The sequence below is a fragment of the Dermochelys coriacea genome, chromosome 6 (assembly GCF_009764565.3).
Source record: "Dermochelys coriacea isolate rDerCor1 chromosome 6, rDerCor1.pri.v4, whole genome shotgun sequence".
NCBI classification, from domain to species: Eukaryota; Metazoa; Chordata; order Testudines; family Dermochelyidae; genus Dermochelys; species Dermochelys coriacea.
In genome coordinates, this window is record NC_050073.1 from 58,398,538 (window position 1) to 58,418,173 (window position 19,636).

At 45.3% G+C, this 19,636-nt stretch overlaps 1 protein-coding gene across 5 annotated transcripts in view; it reads right to left on the reverse strand.

Moving 5' to 3' along the window:
• The window catches only part of ARG2 (arginase 2), a 44,921-nt gene that overhangs the window by 22,937 nt on the left and 2,348 nt on the right, over nucleotides 1-19,636 (reverse strand). The window contains exons 4-7 of one of the 5 annotated variants that reach the window (XM_043517410.1): nucleotides 12,499-12,582; nucleotides 12,113-12,277; nucleotides 9,807-9,909; nucleotides 9,244-9,316 (exon numbers count right to left, since the gene is read on the reverse strand). In XM_043517410.1, the coding sequence (XP_043373345.1) occupies nucleotides 9,244-9,316; nucleotides 9,807-9,909; nucleotides 12,113-12,277; nucleotides 12,499-12,582 (425 nt within the window). Of the gene's footprint in view, nucleotides 1-9,243; nucleotides 9,317-9,806; nucleotides 10,129-10,312; nucleotides 10,413-10,436; nucleotides 10,751-12,112; nucleotides 12,278-12,498; nucleotides 12,583-19,636 lie in introns of those variants that run through there. The other 4 variants (XM_043517411.1, XM_043517412.1, XM_038404334.2 and 1 more) reach the window with 4 other exon arrangements.

Genomic DNA, 19,636 nt, shown 5'->3' on the forward strand with positions numbered 1-19,636 from the left:
CGATCTAAAGGTGAAAGACTTCCATAGCCAGTTTCCAGGCTGCCATTCTAAACCCTGGAAATGCTATGTAGAAAGCTGACTGATACACCATGCAAGCAACTGGAAAATCCCACTTTGACCATTTACTGCTATATTTCGTTATGTAACTGTTCGCTCACACAAAAACAGTAATCCTGTTTATACAATGGCTCTTCCATCTCAGATTACTGCTGTGGATACTTCGTGACTCATCAGGCAAGCAAACAGGCAAAAGGGAAAGGCTTTCATGGGGAACCAAGAATGATCTCTAAAAAACGTCCTTAAACACTCCCTTTTCTCCGTACAAAGCAAGAGGCTACTAGGTACAACCATCCCTCCCACAGACCAGATCAGGGAGCCTGGGCTCTAACAAACCCAGGTAGGTTTTTGGTAGCTGGCATGCCATAGTGGTGAGCTCGGGATGTACTAGGCTTTACTTGTACATCTATGTATGCCTTGCAGTCACTTCTGTATGAATGTCAGCAAGAGGACATGATTAGAGAGCTAGCAGATGAGTCATTCATTATGACCGTGACCGGTGCATAAAGAAGCCTGTTCAGAAGCAGTTTTAATCCACTAGGCTAAGCAGAGAAAAATCTCCCCTATTGACAGGAGGGTGAGGAGATGCTGTCTTCTGTATAGATGTGAATCTAGGACACCCAAGTGCACAACATCTGGGGATTGTGTGATCAGCTCTGAAGCAAGAGGGCAGAATGGCAGCAGGAGACATTGCTGCTTCAAAGACTTCCTACGCTGTGGAATAGTCTCCTACTGGAGAAGGATCAGAGCGTGATAAATTTAACACTAGGCCGGGGAGGGGGGGGGAAAAAAAAAAAAAAAAAAAAAAAAAAAAAGACACCCAGTGATTTTTATATGCATCATACACACACACACTCATATATGCAAGCATTGACAGGAAGATGCACTGAATGGTTTAATAGGGCTGTCTCATCTATTGTATTTCACACCTGGATACCCTCACCCTGCTTCTCTGCACATCTTATGAGATTTAGCTCCAAGAAAACATTTCTTTAATCTGTTTTAACACAACATGATCTCTATCTTCTGCCCACCCACAAAACCAAAACAGTCAACTACCATTCAAACTCAGTGCTCTCAAGGTTGTCCACAAACTCTGACATTTCCCAGCTCATCACATTTCCCAACCTCCCTCGCCTACATATCCCTCCCAGGTGAGTCAGTGTCCCATGGGGTCTGGGCCCTCTGACGTTAATGGGTGCCCCAAAAAGTCAGTTTCTAGGCTTGGGAAACATTTACATTATAGAGTTGCATCAGAACAGGATATTCTGATGCAACCTCAATGTGTTGTAACATAACATGACAATGTTACTGTGCTGCACAAGCCTTGTAACTGGCAAATCCAGATACTTGGGTAGCCAGTTCCAGGAATTCCTGGAAGGTGGCCAGAAGCCAGAGAATGTGAATTTGTATTTATCATAACTGTTCTGACATTATTTTACACTGCTTTTCCCAAGTTTCCCCATGTTATTGAACCCTTTACGGTCTTCTCCGGGTGTCCAAGCCCCAGCATTAGAATCTTCCCTCACTTACATTTCCTTCCAACTCACAATGAGCTTAAAGCCAGCAAAGCAGCATGTTCCTAACCACATCAGGTCCCACTATAATGAATCTCTCCCCAGCAACAAGCTCATTGTTCTTTACCATTACATGAGATAACATTAATTTTCCCAGGCAGGTAAAGAAAAATCAAAGCAGGAATGAATCATTGCTTTCCCCACTTCCTTTGGACACTAATAGCACTTCCAAAAGACTCATGGGGGAAGAGACAACTCAGCATCACTTCATTTTGGGGGGGGAAGGCGGGAGGAGGAGAGTTAGCTTTTTGATAGCTGATTTGGGTGCCAAATTCCTGATATTTTGCCTGATGGTTTTACCACTGAATGTTGCTTCTTCCACCCAAAAACAAACACACTATGGGTTCCTGAAAAAAATGCAAATTTAAGCTTTTCAGATCTCATACGTCTTTCGGAGGAGAGGCAAAATCAACGTCTCAACCAACAAAATGGTTGTTAAAGATTCCATGGCACCTAAAAACAAACAAAGGAATATACCAAAATCCAGTTCAGATAACTATGTTCTGCCCCCGCATCAACCCCATATGTAGTTCGAACTAGAAACCCTATTCTTCCCTCTTTCCTTCTATCTCAGAGGTGGCTGAATTTTAGCAATGGATAAAAGTGATCCACACATACATAAAAATTGTTAAGTGCTTTGAGATTAAAAAAAAACAAAGCTCTCTATTCTTTGACTCCAGGACCTTATGTCATCTTAGTAAAACTGGGGGTGGGAAGAAAAGGAGAGGGGGATGGACACACAAGAGGAAGAGTTAGGAAATAAAGATCCCTGTTTTACATCAATTTAGCTCAAATTGATGTAATGGTTTAAATTGGATTAAGAGCATCCGTGCTGTGATTGAGTGTACTGTAATAATTTTTAAACTGATCTGAAGTTAAACTGTTGCAGATTTGAATACAGACAAAACGTAAGCGGGCACATTCCAAGGATCACGAGGCAGAGAATTTTCAATTTGCCAAAAAAAGGACATGTGACAGGAAAGTCCCACTTCAAAGAACAAGTAAAGAGTCCCTCCCAGTAATAAAGAGGGCTATGGAACAGACAGCTGATTATTTAATGAGTGTCCAGACTCCAAGCTGAGTGTTTGTGCTTTGATAGTTGGCATCTTCATAGGTTGTAACTAACCTTTGAAGTTAATACCACTTCGGGCTGGTCTATGCTTGAAAGTTGTACCGGTATAATCAGGTCCGATGGGGGGGGGGTGATTTATTTATTACTGATGCAGATATACCACTACAAACCCTAGTGTGGATTTAACAGGTGCTTACACTAGTATAACTTACTCCAGTTCGGGAAGCAAACTAAAGTATACTGATACAAGCATCTTTATACTGGTATTACTACCTACACTCTTGGGCTTTCCCCCCCACACACTAATTATGCCGGTAGTTAAAATGGCAAAGCTGTCCAGTATCAACAGGCCCTTAGATGAACAGCATGTTGGAGAAGAGTGCTCACACTATTTTGCTTTGTAGGGCAGGTGAAATGACCACAGGGCATCAGATTACACTGGGGCCCGTTGTCCAGAGGGGGCTTTTCTGAAAATATTTCCCATCACTGCTAACATGGACGCTGCTCCCCTGGTGCTATCCATGGGTGAGAACAGGCTGACTTGCTGTTTTGGAGAATCAGGTGGTGGTAGCTGCCTTAGAGGCTTCTAAGTCACAAAGGAGTAGAGCTCCTCCCTTTCAGGTTAATCAGCTCTGACAGCAGCTGCCTTCTCCCTGCTATGTTGCTCCTGCACAGCCAGAGCAGAGCTCTACTCCTAGAGAGCTTTGAGCTGCCATGTAGAGCTCTGGAACCTTACAAGAATGAAACCTGCTACTATATGAGTGAAGGACCCAACATCATAGCACCCTCTCTTGGCAAGTTTCCCTCTACCCCCACAAGCCAGTACATAAGCCCTCCATGACATTATGTCCCCCTACTCATCTAGTCAGGGAACTGGGAGGTTGGATCCAGATCCAAACTTCATAGCTAATCGTCCCCTCTAGCAATCCAAACCAAAAACCCACATCTGGCCACCAAACTTTGCAGCTCAGGCACATCTTTAAACTTCAATAAGTTGTTTTTGTGTTTAAAAAAAAAAAAATCACACCCGGATCTCCTGTGGTCTGGGGTCCCAAATAGCATACCACTGTATTAGTCAGCACACAAGAACTAGGCAGGGGTAGACTAGGGACACAAGAGCCTTCATTGCAAGGACAAAAGAGGTGCCCCCCAGGGTGATCAGGGCAGTGTTAGCTCAAGCTCACGTTACCTACCCACCTAAGATCTGAGGAGGGTCTTCTCCTCTGTTAGAAAAAGAGGACTGCTAATGCCATTGCCAAGGGGATCTGTGGATTTCAGTTTGCTGAGAGTCTGTACTTCACCTGCAACTGATTGGAGAGGTCAAGGGCCTCCAAGTCCTGAGGCCTCAAGAAATATCACTGTAGGCCAATCCAAGCCTGCTGTTTACTTTTCTGCACTTCAGTCAGCATGGACAGGCAGCGTTAACAGCGTAAGTTACAGCAAGTGTCCACCACCATGTTGCTTCTGTAGGCCAAACTCACTGTATACAGCAGGGGCTCCTTCCTGCCACTCAACAAGCCATGCTCCCATCTCCATCTATTGCAGGGACTCTCTGCAATCCCCTTCCCCATCATGCCATCAACTCCCCTTCCCTCACAGCCTTTCCCCACCACCATTCTTATTTATTTTCTTTCTGTCTGGAAGATAAGTAATTCAGGGTGTCAGTACTGTAATTTCTAATTTCCAGTGGGAGAATGAGCACAGCTGAGACAGAGAATGACATCAAGTTGAGTATAAGGCCTCACAAACTTGGCTAATTAGATTTTAAAATTTTGTCAGTCTCAGGGGTTAGTAGCAAACTTAAAAGGATAGGATTTTTTTAATCAGTAGATGTCAATTAATATCAATTTCACCATGCACACACAAACGGATGGAAATCTTCATCAGTAATAACTGAAATTTACAGAGAGACAAAGAAAAAAAACGATGCTTGAGAGCTTAGAGTCAAAAAATCCAGTGACTTTTGAATTAGGCTTGTTACAAACACTAAAAACAGGTAGGATCTGTTGATTTAGGCATACTTTCTTTGTATAGTTAGACATGTGATGTTGACAGTGTGTGTTTTAACAGGTATAAAGCTTTTAACTTCCTGAATCTCACTGCCAAATAAATTTTCAGCAACTATGAAAATTTTTAACATAAAAATGAATGCTGAAATCCCATAATTTTGTGCAACCGAAAATTTAAATCAATAATTGTAAAAAATGAATAAAACCCAAACATCTATCAAAGTTATAAAACAAAAAAACAAGTTGTGCCAAACCTAGTTATTGGTAACATAAGGAAGGACTAAACTTCCATCATCTACAGTTTTTGGCTCAGGATTCTGGTGCATTAGCCAGACCCCAGGAAATCTATTTAAGTCTTTGCTGGAGGCTGTTCTTTGCTGTTGCTAGGAGGGAGAAAGGCAGGTTAGGGGCTCAGACTCATCTCAGCCAAGTTGTGTAAGACTGGGATGTTCTCTGCCTCTTGGCTCTATCCCTCTCTCAGTAAGAACACAAGTGAGCAGCTGAGAAGCAGTGTGCACCCCAGCCAGCTAGAGGACAGCAATACCAACAGCAACCCTTGCTGTAGTGACCTCAGAGTGAAGGGAAAGAAAGGGGCAGCTCAGGACTTCATTGGAAGGAAGTTCAGAAAGTTATGCGAGGGGGGGGGCGGGGGAGAGAGAAGCACAATGTCCAGATGATCTGGGGGGGAAAGGTTAGGGCAGAAGGCAGGTATTGCAAATTCCCTCCCAAAAATATCAATTACTGAGGGTGAGATGTAAAAGGGGCAATACGGCGTGAATGTACTATGGACACGCAATGAATGTGAGTGCTTCAAAACCTGCATTAATGTGAGGCTGATATTCTCCCATGTTGTACATGTTAGTAAAATATTACATCTCTTTAAGGAGCTATTCAGTCTCACAATATTACTTCCCTCCTCCCACCTAAAGGCCAACAGTGGGGGAGGGGGAATCACTTAGTTGCTTTGACGGAGTCCTAAGATCTTGGAAAAGGTTTTCAGTGTCTGTTCACTGATTTCCTTTGCTGGGAATCAGGACTTTAATAGTGGAATTTAGGTCCAGAAAATTAGATTAGTCATAACCAACAGTGTTGTGCACACAACAGCTGTTTAAAATTCACTTTATTATCTAATGTGACACAGAAAGATGTAAATGAATAAAGAGAAAAAGGAAATAGCTACGGTTTCAGCAACACTTCAAAGCACTGGGAGAGAGAGGAGATGGGGAACTATAGCAATATTGTATATTTGGAGCCCTCCTGCCAGGCTAAGGGGAAAAATAAAACATTGAAATTCAATAAAGAATCTTATTCCTCATTGGATAATAGCCACACAAAGCACCCTCTTGCTCAGTGACTTCCTCCCTAACCTTCTACGCCATAGTGCAATAGGCTGTCCCTACCATATAAAAACTCTCCCATGTGGATGCTTACTGAGTCTGTCATTGCTTTTCAGTGAGGGCCCCTTCTGGCAGAGTCAAAAGCAATCCATACACCACCTGATCCTATTCATCAACAGGGCTGCAGAAATTTCAGCAGCAATAAACCACTAAGACGACAGACATGAACAGAAAAGCAGCAGCTCATATCAGTGCTGGAAAAAGTGCATTTTAGCAACAAAAGATGAGAAGACCTTGACAATTTTTAATATTTAAAGGGACAAACAAAAAAAGTTAAGCCCTTCACCTGCTTTACTGATATTTTGAGTTAGTAAACACTGAGGCTCAGATTCCCAAAAAGGTATTTAAGCTCCCAACTCCTACTGAAATCAGTACAAATTAGGCACCTAATACCTTTGAGGATCTGGGCCTGGAATTTTCGCCCCACCTTTTATTCATTTTTGGTTTCCCCCCCCCCCCCATATGACTTGGACACAAAACTACCATTTGTCAATTTCACTTTTAATTTTTACTGTCACAAAAAGATAGCATTTCCAGTGTCAAAATAATCTGATATCTCTTCCCCTGAAAATGGGGGGGGAGGGAGGAAAGAGGGGATGACCCACAAACCGAAACAAAAACGCTGCAAACAGAAGTTTTCATTGAAGTTTTGGTTGTCAAGGTCATGGAAACATTTCTATTCAGGTTGGATTTAGTACAACCTCTTAATAAAACTGAATTATTAGACTTTTGCTATTTGAAGACGACCCCATAGTTAACTAACTGATTGGTCAAAGAATTTTGCAGTCACTTGCCAGATAAACTATAAAGAACTGCCTAATCCCCCTTGAGTATTATATCCTTCTTTTACATCTGGCAACTTCTGAGTTTCAGAGATTTTAGATAATTTAAGGCTCTCCAGTCTCCAGACCCACTTTTTACTTCAGGATGCCTCAGCCATCAATCATTTTTCTATCATGATATGGCCAAAGGTTATGTTGTGGCCTATCCAGAGGCTCTGCATGATGCAAAAGGTGAGCGTGGAGTGAGGTAGTACCAGACAACTCATTTATAGATACTAAGCAGTGCAGGCTGGAAGCTTTTAGCTACTAAATCATAAGGAGCTGGGTAGGATAGGGTATACTAAAATCTGTATACTAAAATCTGCTGAATGACATCATTTGCCTGAATAGGACTCCATGTTGGGGAGATGAAGATATAGCTTCCTGGTGATTAAGGGATTAATCTCCCCTCCGTGCATATACTTGTATGCAATTAGTATCAATAGCATTTATATGCAGGCATCATGAATTAACCCTTTAAGGTCTGACCCTGTGGTCCATTCCACCTGCATGCACACAGTCCCAAGGACTACAGCCAGCTTTATAAACTACAGATCAGAGGTCCCCAATCTGTTAAGTGCGCCCCCCTTGGAGGGCATGGAGAAACATTGCGGGGGAGGGGAAGGGGGACACCGTTGGGGTCCTGGTCAGCCCCCATTAAGGGCGGGGAGGGAGCGACACAGATCCACAATCCGAGTCCAGCCCCTATGACTGGAGGGCGTTAATGGGCCACTTCACTGTGAATGGTCACTTGAAATGTGTTGAATACCTATGCTAAACAATCAGTTCCACCTCCTATTTAGCTATAACATTTCTGAATATCTTTACCAGACCTGAAGGAGAGCACTGTGTAAACTCAAAAACTTGTCTCTCTCACCAACTGGTCCAATAAAAGATATTACTTCGCCCACCTTGTCTAATATCTTGGGATCAACACAGCTACAACACTGCATAATGTCACCATACACACACACACACACACACACACACACACACACACACACACAAACTGACAAAAAAATTCCATTCATCATAATTGAAATTTACAAATAGGCAAAATAAGAAAAGTGCTGCTTGCAAAGTACTTTGAGTTTCATGTAAAGATATTTACTTCCTACTTTTTGACATGCGATGGTGACAAATTGTTTTGACGGTTAACAAAGCTTTAGCATTTTGAATCTGTGTCTACTGTCATTAATTATTGTCTGATCCTCCCCATAATTTCCCACAAATGTGAAAGATTAAGTAAAAAAAAATTAAAAAAGCACAAGAGGATTCCAGAGCTTAAACCCCATAGTTTTGCACAACTCATTTTTTTTTTTTTAAATAAAAGTCACTTTCTGCCAAGCCTAGCTACTGAGACCACAAGCATGAATTCATGTCTAGTTGCAAGTTGCCTAACCTTCTTATCCAGCCATTGACAAAAAAAAAAAAACAAAAACTAAGGATACTTGTTTTCTCTGGTTCTGAAGCTAGGAGGGAATGGGCCATAAATTATTGAGACTACACAAGACCAAACATTTGCTTATAGCCAGACCTACTAACAAACAAGGCAAGATCACATTTTCTTTCCGTTGAGATAGTACTATTCCTATATCCTCTCAATGCAAGACTAGAATTAAATGAAAGATTGGAGAAAAACCTGAGGTTTTCTTCAAAGAATTCTGGACTCCTTTTGGGGACAGAGCTAGGGTATTATTATTAAGGGGCTGAGCTAAGTAGTTGATTATTTGAAGGAGTGCCGTAAATGAATTAAGTGATTTGCCCTTGCTCCTGACATTCTCAGAAGTAATGTCTGAATGGTGCCCTCAAATTTACACACATACAAATCTGGCTGTTCGCTCTGGCACACCCAATTTTCTGTAGACCAAAGCCTCCCTTATGCACATGCAAATTTGTCAGTCATACTTTAACCGCCCAGTATGCACATACATACAATTGATGTCTGTTTTGTGCACGTTGGTTCTGAGCCACAGAGAAACAGGAGTATATGGGCTTCTTTCAAGTCTCTATGGCCCATTCACTCCTCAGCCTCTCTGCTGCTGGCCCAGTAGAGATACTGGGTTTTATGATTCATCATCTTACTTCACAGGAACGAGAGAGAGATTCCCTAGGCTGGAAGCTGCCCGCCCCTTCCAACGGAGAGCTCCGAGCGTGTGGCCGATTCACGTTTCGGCCGAATGAGTCACGCGAAGGCAGAGGACGGGGATACAGGGACGTGCAGTAACCCCAGGCTCCTAAAGGCCCCAGTCATGTCAGCGAGGGGCCACTTGTCCAGCCTGCCGCTGCGGCACGAGGCCCGCCCCTTACCCAAGCCGGAGAGCCGCTCCGTCAGCCCCGCGTTCCTGATGGCAGCGGGGCCGTGGTCCACCCCTCTTCTCTTCTGCAAGACAAAGGGGCTCGTCAGGATCCACTGCGGGGCGGGGCGGGGCGGGGCGGGGCCCACAGAAACGGACTGAGCCGCAGCAGTCACACGGAGCCGCGAACCGACCTTCCCGCCCGGCCATCAGTGCGCCGCGGGGTCCGCTTCACGTGGGAGCGGCAGCGTGCCTCCGGCGTCACAGGAGCGTGCAGAGAACCGGCCCCGCAGCCGGGGCCGCCCTGGGGAAACCCGCTGGGACGGCGAGACAATGCGAGCGACAATGCACGACCCCCACCGCACCCGGGACCCGCCGTCGCCGCCGGCCGGCCGGTTCCCCCCTCCCGCGGCCGCAGAGCGTCTCTCGCGGGTGCCGGGGAACTGCCGGTCCCTTTGTGATGCGCGGCCGCGAGTCTCTCCGAGCCCTTCCGCCGCCTGGGGTCGGGACACACTCACCCCCCCCCCCCCGCCCATCCCACCCTTCGGGGGCGCCTGCTTCCCCCGCGATGCTCACCTGCCCCCTGGAGAACGGGGCTCCGATCAGCGCCACGGAGTGGGCAGGTTTCTGGAGCTGCAGCGCGGAGTCCGCCTGCTTCCGCAGGAGCCGGGCGAAGCTGCTGCGCAGAGACATGATGCTGAGCCGCTTGCGGCTCGCGCTGCCCCTTTTAACCCGCGCGCGAGCGCCGTTAGCCACCAGCGCCAGAAGCCGGCTCGGCTCAACCCCCCCCCGACACACCCCCGGGTCCCACCCCGGCGGGCCAATGGCAGCGCGGCCGCCCGGGGGTGTGCGCCGCGCGTGCGCCCGGCTGCGAACCTGCCGGCAACCTGCTCCTCCGGCCAGCAAGGAGCGTCCTCCTCGCGGCTGCAGCGTCTCCTCCCCCTCCCCGTGTAGAGAGCGGCCCCGCCCCCCCACGGGAAATCAACGCAGACGCACGCTCGCCCACCCAGCCCCTTCCCTCCGCGCGGGGGGGCCTGGCAGGCGCCTCTCTGCTGGGCTCCTCTCCAGGGCTGAGCCCCCCCCTCCCCCGGGCACCCCCGCCCGGGCGCTGGCTCCTCGCGACCCGCTCCTTCGGGGCCGCTGGGATCCAATGGCCGAGCCCCGACCCTACTTCCAGCGGCCCGCCGCGCTGTGATCTGCCACTACCGGCGGCCACCTCCCGCGTGTCCCGTGCCAGGCCCATTGTCCTGGCCAGCCTCGCGTCTCCCCGCCGCCCCCCGAGTCCTGCGCGTGCTGCAAACGCCCTTCTCCGCCCGAGGCAGGACTGGTGACACCCAGCCAGGACAGACGCAGCCACGCGGCATCATGCGCTGCTGGGAGGCGGCCAATGGGCGCTGTGCAGTGACTAGATCGAGCCCAGCCGCCCGCGTCCCCCATTCCGCCAACCGCCCCATTCCAGCGGCCACGTCTCCGCCCAGCGCTACCGCAGTCCTGGGCTCCCCCATTCCTTCCTGCCATTAGAGAGACAGCAGCACCCGAAGCATGATGAGCTCCAGCTAGCTTAGCTTTAAGCGTGGGGAAACTTCTCTGGATGCTGTATCAGTGGCCCTTCGCTAGCTTACACCCGCCATTTCCAAACAAACGGCTGTTCTGCTCTTCCCATACTTAACCGAGGGCACGTCTTCACTTAAAACACCGCCTAGCTGTAGCACTTTCGTGAAGACGCTCTACGCCCAGGGAAGAGAGCTGGCCAGTGGGTTTAGTTAATTCGCTTCCCAGGAATTATGTCAGCTGAATTGCCTATAGAGGAGGTTAGGTCGATATAACTACATTGCTCTCGGATGTGCATTTTTCTCACCCCTGAGTGCCATAGTTATGCCGATAGAGGTAGCATAGACCAGACTTGATTTACAAATAACTTCCCTTTCCTGTTTTTTCCCCAGCTCTCTACTCCTCAGAGGAACCATGGTGGTAACGTTGCACTTTACTTCCATTTGGACAGTTTGGAGTAGCAGTTGGGTGAGAAGAGTTTTTCACAAAAAAGAGTTAACTGGGGAAAGGAGAGCAATGGTAGGGCCCCATGGGGGGGTTAAGGAAAAGGGAGTTAGCCCAGAAATGAAATTGGCCAGAAATTAAAACAATGTCTAACCTTAAAGGTGTACATCATTTCTTGCTTTTTTCTTCTCTTTCTCTCATTTTTATCATCCAATTTCCTTTCATGCTTTTCTTCCTTTTTATTTCCTGACCTTTCCCATTTCTACCCCTACTGGTCTCCTGGGAGACCATTTCTCTCCCCTCCCACCACTGGTCCCCCACCGCATCTCTTCCTCCCCCCCCCCCCCCCCTCAGTTCTTCAATTTTCTCTCCTTGCCCCCTTTCCATCTCCTGGGACTCCCATCTCAGGGTATGTCTACGCTACCTGCCAGATCAGCTGGCAGTGATCGATCCAGCAGGGGTTGATTTATCGCATCTAGTTTAGATGCAGTAAATCGACCCCCGAGCACTCACCTGTCAACTCCTGTACTCCAGGTCAGCGACAGACACAGGCAGAGTCGACGGGGGAGTGGTAGTAGTCGATTCACCACAGTAAATCGACCCAAGTATGTCGACTTCAGCTACGTTATTCACGTAGCTGAAGTTGCGTAACTTAGATTGATCCCCTGCCCCAGTGTAGACCAGGCCTCAGTATTTCCCATCAGTCCTTTCCACTGTTACTTCTCTGTCCCCTCCCATCCCGCCTTTAAATTTGCTATGTTGGTTCCCCTTTATTTCTTTCTATTTTAATTCTCTCTCCAAAGCTTCCTTATATTTCTTACTAATTAATTTTCTCCACTTGTTTCAGTCTCTCTACACCATTATTTCCTTCCCCCAGTTTATCTCACCTTACAGTTTTTCTCTTCAGACTTCCAGCCCATCTTTCAAAGCAGCTGTTTGTATTACAGTGTGATTCAGGACAAGAGAGTCTTCTGCTAGGCCAGGCTTCACCAGCTGCCACACCCAAGGTTGAGGTCCTCTGTATTGTTTCTTCAGGACACAGTTCCACCCCACTGTTGTTTCCCCACACATTTCAGATACTATTAATAATTGCAATTATTATTAATGTGGGACACACAAGACACTAATTTAACCATAAATTTCTTTATTAAGTCCAAAGGCCAAATGGTATTTTATACCATTGCTCTTAACGTGCCTGACAGCCTAAAATTAAGCAATCACTACACCCAATACAGTAATAAAGTATTCATAAGCATGTGATCAGTATACTTACAACTCATCCTTGCATGCTCTGTGCGCAGTTAAGGTAGATGTCTCATGTATGATCACATCACCCTCTCTGTACACTGCCAACAGCCTGAAAAACAAAACAATTTCTGTGCATCGTTAGTGGGAACCTCTGAACAATTTTAACTGACTAGCATGACTTTTCCAAGGACCCCTGAAGTGCTGTGCCTGGATAAATCTATCTTTTGTTTGTCCACGTGAATTCTTTTTTTTAAGCACAAACCAGGCAATTGTGAACATGAATTGTTACATCTTTTTTGCAATTGAGCTGGCTACCTTAATCAATCACTGAAAAGTGGTACAGTAGAACCTCAGAGTTACGAACTGGCCAGTCAACTACACACCTCATTTGGAACCAGAAGTTCGTAATCAGGCAGCAGCAGAGACAACAACAACAAAAAAGGCAAATACAGTACAGTGTTAAACATAAACTACTAAAAAACAAAGGGAAAGAAAAATTTTTTTACAAGTTAAGGATAATTTAAATGAAACAAGCACAGAAAGTTAGATGGTTAAAAACAGCATTTTTCTTCTGCACAGTAAAATTTCCAAGTTGTATTAAGTCAAAGTTGAGTTGTAAACTTTTGAAAGAACCGTAATGTTTTGTTCAGAGCTATGAACGCTTCAGAGTTACAAACAGCCTCCATTCCTCAACATTTCCCTTTTAAAGGGCTGTAAAGGAATCCAAACTTGGTAAGGCAAATCATCCCCTTCACTGAGCAACGAGTTATCCCTAACAAGGGGTTGTTTACCCTTTAACTCCCCAAGCATTACTTTTTGATTAAGAGCAGATTACAAGAATCTGATCCAGAGTTATGTTACTAAGGCCTTGTCTACACTGACTAGTTTCTGCGCAGTAAAGTAGCTTTCTGCATTGTAACTCCAGAGGTGTACACACTGCCAAGCCACTTAGTGCACAGAAACTGTGCAGTTGCAGCGCTGTAAAAAAAGCCACCCCAACAAGAGGCGTACAGGTTTCTGTGCCGGGGGTACAGCTCCTCGGTGCCGGTATGGACACCCGGGTCTATTATTGCACTGTGATTGGCCTCTGGGAGGTTTTCCACAATGCCTGTTCTCACCTCTCTGGTCACTGGTTTGAGCTCTACTGCCTTGACCTGCCCTCAGGTGACCAACCGTCATCCCCACCACTTAAATTCCTTGGGAATTTTGAAAGTTCCCTTCCTGTTTTCTTGGTGACGCGTGCAGTGGTCTCAGTGCATCTTTCCAGGTGACCATACCTGTTCCACGCACCAGGTGATCCCCCGCTTGGAGCAATGCCGGGCTGCTGGACCTCATCAGCATTTGGGGAGAGGAGGCTATCCAGTCCCAGTTGTGTTCCAGCCACAGGAATTATACCATCTATGGACAGATTTCACGACCCATGACAGAAAGGGGCTATGACTGTGACACACTTCAGTGCAGGGTCAATGTGAAGAAGCTGTGGAACACCTACCACAAGGTACGGGAGGCAAACTGCTCCCTGGTGCTGTGCCCACAAGCTGTTGGTTCTACAAAGAACTGGACGCGATACCGCCAACACACTATCAACCTCCTGGCTCCAGTCTGTACTCACTGCATTGCACTCCTGCCCCATCACAGTCCAGCACTGCAGACTCCCAGTACCCACTGCACTCAACACCTGTCCCTCTGCAGTTTAGCCATGCTGCACTGCATTGTACTGTACTGTATTCCAAAGGACAAGGCTGGATATGATACCTGGACATAAACAAATCCTTAACCGTCCTGGGACCCTCCCTTCCCCCATGCCCCTCAGTGCTGATGTGTTTGTTTGTCTCTCTCCACCAGTGGTTGTTATTTAATAAAATAATTGTTTTGGTTTGAAAGCAATCTTTATTCCATTAATTGAAAGAAAACAGAATCCTGCAAAGCAACAGGCAGTTTTCTTACATCTTCATAGTGCATCGTCTGAACCAATCACAATCACCTCCTAGCATTACAAGCACTGCACTCTCAAGCATAGCAACAAACATTAGTGGCTTTCAGCGTCAAATTGCTGCCTCACGGCATCCTTGACCCTTATGGCCCTGCGCTGCGCTCCTCTAATAGCCCCGGTCTCTGGCTATTCAAATTCAGCATCCAGGTGCTGAGTTTCAGCGGTCCAGCCCTGAGTGAAGCTTTCACCCATCCCTTCACAAATATTATGGAGTGTACAGCACACGGCTATAAACATAGGAATATATTTCCATTGGCCATGTCCAGCTTCCCACAGAGGCAGCTCCAGCAGGCTTTTAAACAGCCAAATGCACACTCCACAGTCATTCTGCATTTGCTCAGCCTCTTGAACCGCTCCTTGCTGCTGTCAAGTTGCCCAGTGTATGGCTTCATGAGCCACGGCATTAAGGAGTAGCAGGGTCTCCCAGGATCACACTGGGCATTTTGACTTCCTCTACAGTGATCTTCTGGTCCGGGAAGAAAGTCCCTGCTTGCAGCTTCTTGAACAGGCCAGTGTTCCAAAAGATGCATGCGTCGTGCACCTTTCCAGACCAGCCTGTGTTAATGCCTGGAGAATCACTGAAAAATACCCCTTGTGATTAATGTACTCGGTGGCTAAGTGGTTTGGTGCCAGAATTGGAATGTGCTTGCCATTTATCACCTCTCCGCAATTAGGGAAGCCCATTTGTGCAAAGTCATCCACAATGTCACGCATGTTGCCCAGAGTCACGGTCTTTCAGAGCAGGATGTGATTAATGGCCCTGCACGCTTCGATCAAAAAGACTCCAATGGTCGACTTTCCGACTCCGAACTGATCAGAGACCAATCGGTAGCAGTCTGGAGTAGCCAGCTTCCACGGTGCTATCACCACACACTTCTCCAACAACAGGGCAGCTCTCATTCTCGTGCCCTTGCACTGCAGGGCTGGGGTGAGCTCATCACACAGTCATACAAATGTGGCTTTCCTTATGCAAAAGATCTGCAGCCATTGCTTGTCATCCCAGACATGCATCATGCTGTGATCCCACCATTCAGTGATTGTTTCCCGAGCCCAAAAGCGGTGCTCCACTGTGGTCACCACCTTTGCGAATGCCACAAGCAATCTCGTGTCATAGCTACTATGCGTGGCAAGATCAATGTCGCTCTCCTCTTGCCTTTGTAGTTTAAGGATAGCTCCACTGCCACTCATGACTTGTTGGTCAGAGTAAGCAGCATACTGATCAGCAGTTCAGGATCCATTCCTGCTGCCTGAAACAGGCAGGGCACACAGTACACAAACTGTTGAAACATAGTGCCAAATGTGAACAGCCACACAGGGATTGATGGGATGCAAAGCAATGCATTACGGGGAATTGAGACTGGACGCAGGATGCTCCGCGACCCCCTCCACCTTCCCACAAGTCTTAGCAGCAAAAGAAAAAGAGGTGCTCTGTGGGATAGTTGGGGATTGGTCCTACTTTGAGCAGGGGGTTGGACTAGATGACCTCCTGAGGTCCCTTCCAACCCTGATATTCTATGGCTGCCCAGAGTGCACCACTCTGAATAGCGTTGCAAGTGCCGCAGGTGTGAACACACTATTGTGTGGGCAACTGTCATGTGAACACACAACAGCAGTTTCCCTTCTGCACTCTCTGAGCAGCGCTGTAACAGCCGGCCCTGTAACTCTGCAAGTGTAGACGTGTCCTCAATCAGTGTTTTCTGTTTGTGCTTGGGTGGTAACAGCAAGGATTGGATAATCAGAGTGGGACTCATACCACAGTCTCCCTAGCAGCAGCAGCTTCATCCACATTTATTCTTCTTGCTTACTTCCTATGTCTGGAATGAGCTTTTACCTTAACCACATATATCACCGAGTTACCCGATTTATCTGCCAATTCCTATATATAGGACAAAAGGGCTTGAGAAGCGTAATGGCTTGTGATCTGCACTACAAAATGAATTCATGCTCCACCCAGGAACGTATGTTGTCAAGGCATCACAGATCCACTGAGTTTGAACATATCACACCAACCAGTACTTGTCCTTTATTACAGAGTGATAATGCCTTTGACACAGCAGCCACTTCAGTACACTTGGCTGAGTGTGTACTACATCTGTGCTGCAGAGGTACAGCTGCCTGAATGGGGGGAGCTCAAACAGCAAATCCTGTGACTAGGGTTCCTTTTTGGTGACAGGGTGACCCATCAATATATATTGCTAATCCCTCAGGCTACCGCCCTTCAGACTTTAACTTATGTACTGCTCATGAGATAAAAGGGTTACGGGCCCCTTTTTAGAGAAAATTTCTCCAGAACACTCATATGGAGTACAATTAACAATCCTGCTGGTAAGGTGACTGGGTTTTTGAGAGAACAGACTTCAAGATGGTGCTCTTCCAGCAGCAAGGACCTTGTCATTCTAGAACTAGACACTGTACCATTTTTGATTTTACCAGACAAAAGATACTTTTAAAGAGTTTTATGCGTCCCAGCCCCACCAGATATCTAAAATACATCAGAGCCCACTAAAAACCCAGTAGTATTTTTCATTACGGGTATACTGCTTTTCAACTCCATTTAATACCCAGGAAGCATAAGCAATACGTTTTTCCTCTGTTGTGAGATACTGAGTTAATAGTTGAAATGGCTGTTTCCCTGGTTGCTACAAACAATCCAAAAGGTTTTGTATAAGCTGAGGTGCTAAGAACTGGAACTTGTGCTAAAAGCCTCTTAACTTGTACGCTGGCAGGGTATGCTGGGGGGTATCCATCCCCACTTCTTCTGGAGGAGGTGGTAGAGGGGTGCAAGGATTACAGTGTAACCAAGGGATGAAAGCCCTCACAAAAGCCTGCCATACCCAGCAGTGATCTAGTGTTGTTTCTGAAATAGAGAGGAGCAGCTCTTTTTAAAAAAAAAAAAAAAAAAAAAAAAAAAAATCACATGAAGCATTTGTTTGGAGCGCACAGGCCTGGTTGCAGGATTAGTCCCAGGAAGGAAATCTCCTGCTTCATGAGCTGAGCCTTTTTTGGCTTTAGCTTTAGTCCAGCTTTCATTAAAACCTAACACAGGACTTTTAATACCTTTTAATGGCATTCGCTGTCTGCACCAGAATATCATCTACATGTTGTACAATATTTTAAAAGGTTTAACCAACCCTAAACCATCAGTTGCATTCATTTGCAATCTACTAAGGCATTTAAATCTTGTATACACTTGCTTTAGATTAAATACATTTCTTTTTTCTATTTACAAAACATCCCCATATACATTTTCACTCCCTAACAACTTTTACTTTACACCACAGTTAATCAGAACTTTTGGATACAATTTTTAGTGGTTAATCATCATTTCTTACGTTCACTGATCTTTCTTGATGCTGAGTTGGTTTCTGCTTCCAAAACACACAGCCATCTGAAAAAGCCTCTTTGGAGCCATGGTAGGATTTTAATTAAGTAGTATGTCTTGTTTACATTTCTTTTACCCCTTTTACAGTATATACTGCATGTTCCATAGGAATGCTCACTCCTTTCATAATTTAAACTTTCACTTTTTTTAATTTGCTATAACTTATTAGCCATATCAATTCTATATATACATACACACACACTATACATTAATATTTTATTTTTCTTCTGCAGCTCTCTCAGCTGTTGCTTTATTATTGAAAAAGGGATGCAGGGTCTCTCCCCACTATCCTAGTGCTGCCTGTGCCCTTTTATTCCCTATTTTCATTTACTGGTTTATATTTAACATTTATAACTTAATTTAAAAAAAGTTAAACTTTGTAATAGCACCGAGACACCCAAAGTGTTAATTAACAAAGTTAAGACTAACCAGACATGTTGGCTGCTGCTCAAAGAGTGTGTGTGTGGGTGTCAGCTTTGCAATCTTGAACGAAAGATCTGGAAGGAATTTTAGTGGAATCTTTTAAAAGCCAATTCATTTTAAACATACAAAAGGGGGTATTACAAACGCTTTCTCATCAACAGAAGTTGGTCCAATAAAAGATATTACCTCACTCACTGTGTCTCTCCATAGTCAAATAGTTCTAATCAGACTGTCACTCTGCCAGCAGCAGCTATTTACAATTGATTATTTACAGATACATTTCTCCAGAAGCGGTCTTTTCCTTCTAAACAGCTGTAAAGGCTTCTGGGGACAAAACGTAGTTGTGCCCAACTGATCTCCCCTTTACATAATTTGTTTTATTACTAAGGTATGACTGCATGGAGTTGTACTGCCATTACTGGGTTTCACTATCAATCCAAGCATTTTTTTTTTTTTTTTTTAAAAACACCAACATTCTCTAGCATTTAATCACTTCTAATTTTTTAAGATTTTATTACTTGCACTACCCTCGACTATCTAGTCCCCTCTGAGCTCTGCAGTGTTAATTTGCACAAAAGCTCCTTTTAACTGCACATACTTTTTCCTTGAATTACTCACTAGTTTTTCCTTGTTAAATAAGGCACTTCCCAAGACCGCACTAGCTAATAACTTCTGGGACCGTAACTCTTCTGTCTTATCTCCCAGAATAACATTTCTCAGCTGACTTTTTCTCAGTCTCTAAGTTTATCTTTATGGTTTTTTTGCACTTATTTCTTAACTTAGTACACTTTGCCTGCAAAGCTGTACTCACTAAATATGGTCCTTGAAAGACAACTGCTTTTCACTTTGGATTTATGCGACAGACACTGTTTTTTCCTTCCAGGAATTTTTTCCATTTAGCTTGTTTCCTTCTCTACAACTTTGATTCGTTCTCTATGCTTTTTGCATTCATCCCTCAAGGTGGCATATTTCGTTTGTAGCCACCAGAAACAATGCTTGTGAAACTGCTGTTTTATTTTGACTCTCTTTGCCTTAGGATAAAAAAAAACTAGATACTGTTTTTTCTGTGGCTGCCAATGGTCTTTTTTGTTTGTTTTTTTTTAAATTTCAGTGGCATTCAACAGACTTCTGCCAAGCATTCTTTTACATAGATATCTAGAATACCTCCCTCTATTCCCCTTATTTTATTTAATTTCTCTTTAAAAGAGAATTCTATATTGTCCCTAGATAACAGGCTGCTATCCCTTCACTTTGGGGGTTTACAGCAACTGAAATTGTCAGGGGTCCTTTCTGGTCATCAAAAATTTTGGAATCATTAATAGTATCTGAAATTATTGGAGACCACCAAATGCTAATTTAATCAAC